The sequence below is a fragment of the Panicum virgatum genome, chromosome 6N, assembly GCF_016808335.1.
Source record: "Panicum virgatum strain AP13 chromosome 6N, P.virgatum_v5, whole genome shotgun sequence".
NCBI classification, from domain to species: domain Eukaryota; kingdom Viridiplantae; phylum Streptophyta; class Magnoliopsida; order Poales; family Poaceae; genus Panicum; species Panicum virgatum.
In genome coordinates, this window is record NC_053150.1 from 27,010,350 (window position 1) to 27,013,738 (window position 3,389).

Below are 3,389 nucleotides of genomic sequence, written 5' to 3' on the forward strand. Positions count from 1 at the left end.
TTAAATTCAAATTGGCTAACCGCATCATACAACCAAAATTAACGTGACAAAGTCTCGAATGCCAAATATTTGATTCATCAACGTTAATAACATTGTTCACAACTTTATTACAATCATCTGACAAAGAAAAACGAAACAATCCTCCGCTATCATAACATTTTCTAATAAAAGTTTCAAACTTAGACAAGATATATTTATTGGACTTAAAGACTAACTTAACCATCTCTACACAGTAGAGTAGATTCTTCTTGATGGTGAGGAAATGATGCACATTCTTCAGCTGCACAGTCTTTCCCGAAGTAAACTTCAGATTTACCGTACCAACACAAAGAACACGCACATGCGATCCGTTTCCCATCTATCGGTGTTTACCGCCAAGCCTGCTCAGGGATACCCTTAGTAGTAAGGTTTGTAGGTAGGGATCGACTGTTCTGGAACTCGATGGTGCAAGGAACGCAAAGATTTAGACAGGTTCGGGCCGCGAGTTGCGTAATACCCTACGTCATGTGTGGTTGTTTGTATTGCCTTAGGTGTTGATCTTTTGAGGGGGTCCCTGCCCGCCCTTATATATCCGGGGGGATAGGGTTACATGAAAAGTCCTGGCTGAGTACAGTTGGAATCCTACTACAACATGATCAGGTAGTTTTCTTCGTACTGCAGCTAGTTCTATGCCTATTCGGGTAGTTACAAGAGAGGTAAGGTAAATCCATGAGCTATCCCTTACTCTAGAATATTCTATGCCTATAAGCAGTCCCGCTGCCCTGGGTCTGACACCATCACAAAGAGAAAGTCCCTCCGGCCTGGCAAGAAGAAAATAAAGAAGCATCAACACAGAGATGAATATTAGCTCCAGTGTCAACCCACCACTCGGGTGAACAAAATACTGAAAGAACTGTAGGTAATGAATTGTCGTACCCCGATGTTCCTTCAGGCTCGCTAATTACCATGTTGGCGGACTTCTTGCCTTTGCGATTCGGACAATTAGCTACAAAGTGATACGTACGATCACACACATAGCAAGCTCCCTTCTTATTTTTTTGAACGTGGTTGTCTGCTTAGTCTTTGTTTGGTTCTGCGATGGCTTTTTCTTATTCTTTTGGGAATTGTTCTTTTTAACAAAGTTGGCGCTAGAAGCACCAACAACTCCTTTCCCACGCGTGTCTTTTTCTCTCGCCTTCTCTTCAACATCAAGAGTTCCAATGAGTCCGTCGATGGTGAACTCCTGTCTCTTGTGTTTCAGTGCAGTAGCAAATCCCTCCAAGAAGGTGGAAGCTTAGACATAATACATACGGCCACAAACTTATCGGGTAACACACATGGAGTCTCTTTGCTACCATTTTTGAGATCTTTTGCCAAAGTATGTATTTCATGAGCCTGTTTTACCACTGAACGGTCTTCAACCATCCTGTAGTCAAGAAACTACTCCATCATATACAACTCACTGCCAGCATCAGACACTCCATATTTAGCCTCAAGAACATCCCGCAAATCCTGCCAGTCGTGAGCCGGATATATGAATGCACAAGAGTTTCAGCGAGAACACTTATGATACAATCTCAAAAGATGTTTTCGAAATCATTGAACACACTCCCTTCCTCTGGAATGAACTGTTCGGATTTCCCCTCTTTTACATGCATCAATCTCATCGCCGTCAACCATAATATAAGCCGCTCACACCAACGTTTGAAGTTGGAACCACCAAAGAGATGGTGGTTTGATTGTTGCAGCAAAGTTAGCTACCGAAAGCCTATTAACATAATCAGTTTTTGGATTGTTATAGAACTAGGCATTTTCGGACACAATTTAATTCAAAAATTAAATAAATATATGAGAAATATTTAACTGTTGTGAGTGAAACATAGCATGTGCATGTGCATGTGTTCATATTAGTCTCGCTAATAAACATGAACAAAATAATAAATCAGATATGGTTTAGAGTGTACCCCGAGATGGGACCAGTGCCGGAGGCACCGAGTGCGTCATTCCCATGACTGGACATTGTGTCAGTCAAGTCTGTTTGATGTAGCCAATCTAAGTCGTTGTAGTGCAGATGATTGTCGGGAAATAGTCGAGACGATCTTGATGTTCACTTGGGGAACACAGGTACGGCCACCGGGATGTAGATGACTTAGTTGTTCGGCCACCAGCAAGTAGGGGACAGTCATTCGGGAAGCAAGGGAGCAGTTGCGTGAAGACGCTCCCAAAAAACTTAATAACTATCAAGATTTAATCAATGTTTAATGTCTTAGAATAGCCCGGCTCGGCGAGACAGGCGAGCGCGCTTGCGTGTGGTTCGCCTATCTCCTCTTACCGGGCTTCACAAGGGATGTACACAAGGTCCACCATGTAAGTCGATTGAGATTATCCTCAAATCCACGGAATTAAGCATTTGATTCCCTATCACTTATTAGTGGGCCAAGCCCACAAATTCCAGCATACACGCACCTTTATAAGCACTTTGGAGAGATTAGACTGGCAGATCCTGCGATCGACGAAATCACCGTGCAAGGATCCTAACCAACGCTGGTTTGCACGTATACTGATCCGTATATAGCATACGGGAACAATACTTAGCGGGCATACATACAAAGCTGACAAGCAGCACGGTGGGAAGTGACTACATGCATGGACATACGCCGAGCCAATACATATACACGCAAGGGTGTTTATGTCTCCGACATCACTCGCTGAAATCGATGGTGGCGGTGGAGAGCACGTTATCACCGGTGGTGGGGTGCGCCGCCGGCACGTCGTTCACGACCGCGCTCCCCCGCTGCCACACGTGGGTGAACTTGCTCCCCTTCCCGGCCGGCAGCGCCACCGTGGCGTACACCACCATCTCCTTCCCCTCCGCATCGTGCTCCGCCGCGACCCCCGACACCGGGAACGCCAGATCCCCTGGCGCGGCGGGCGCCATGGACGGCGCGTAGCTGTCGAGCACGGTCGGGTACGCGGCGAGGGTGCCGTTGGCGCGCCGGAACGCCACCACGGCGTTGGTGCCGACCATGCCGGCGCGGCCGCTGGGGTTGATCCCCCACGCCACCCACCCGTCATCCTCGCCCAGCGGCGCCCGGAACGCGACGGAGACGGTGTTGGTGGCGGCCGTGTAGTTGTAGTGCAGCGCGGCTCCGAGGCGCGGTAGGTCCGTGCACGACGCGTAGAGCCGGCTGCCACCGCCGCCGTTGCCCGAGAAGGTGTGGCTCGAGCACGCCGCGGCCGCCTCCGCGCCGAACGACGAGCAGGCGGCGACGGCTGCGAGGACGACGGCGAGGGAGACGATGGCGCTGCTAGCGGAGAAGCGACGGGGAGCAGTGCCGGCAGCAGCCATCTCCATATATGTCAGGACACAGCTAGTAATAACTTGGCTTTCCTACGACGGTTTGGTCGGA

At 48.8% G+C, this 3,389-nt stretch overlaps 1 protein-coding gene across 1 annotated transcript; it reads right to left on the reverse strand.

Moving 5' to 3' along the window:
• Positions 1-2,365: 2,365 nt before the first annotated feature.
• LOC120677245 (cytochrome b561 and DOMON domain-containing protein At5g47530-like) lies at positions 2,366-3,389 on the reverse strand. Its single transcript, XM_039958391.1, has one exon. The coding sequence runs from the start codon at positions 3,332-3,334 to the stop codon at positions 2,681-2,683; it is 654 nt and encodes a 217-aa protein (XP_039814325.1). The 5' UTR covers positions 3,335-3,389; the 3' UTR covers positions 2,366-2,680.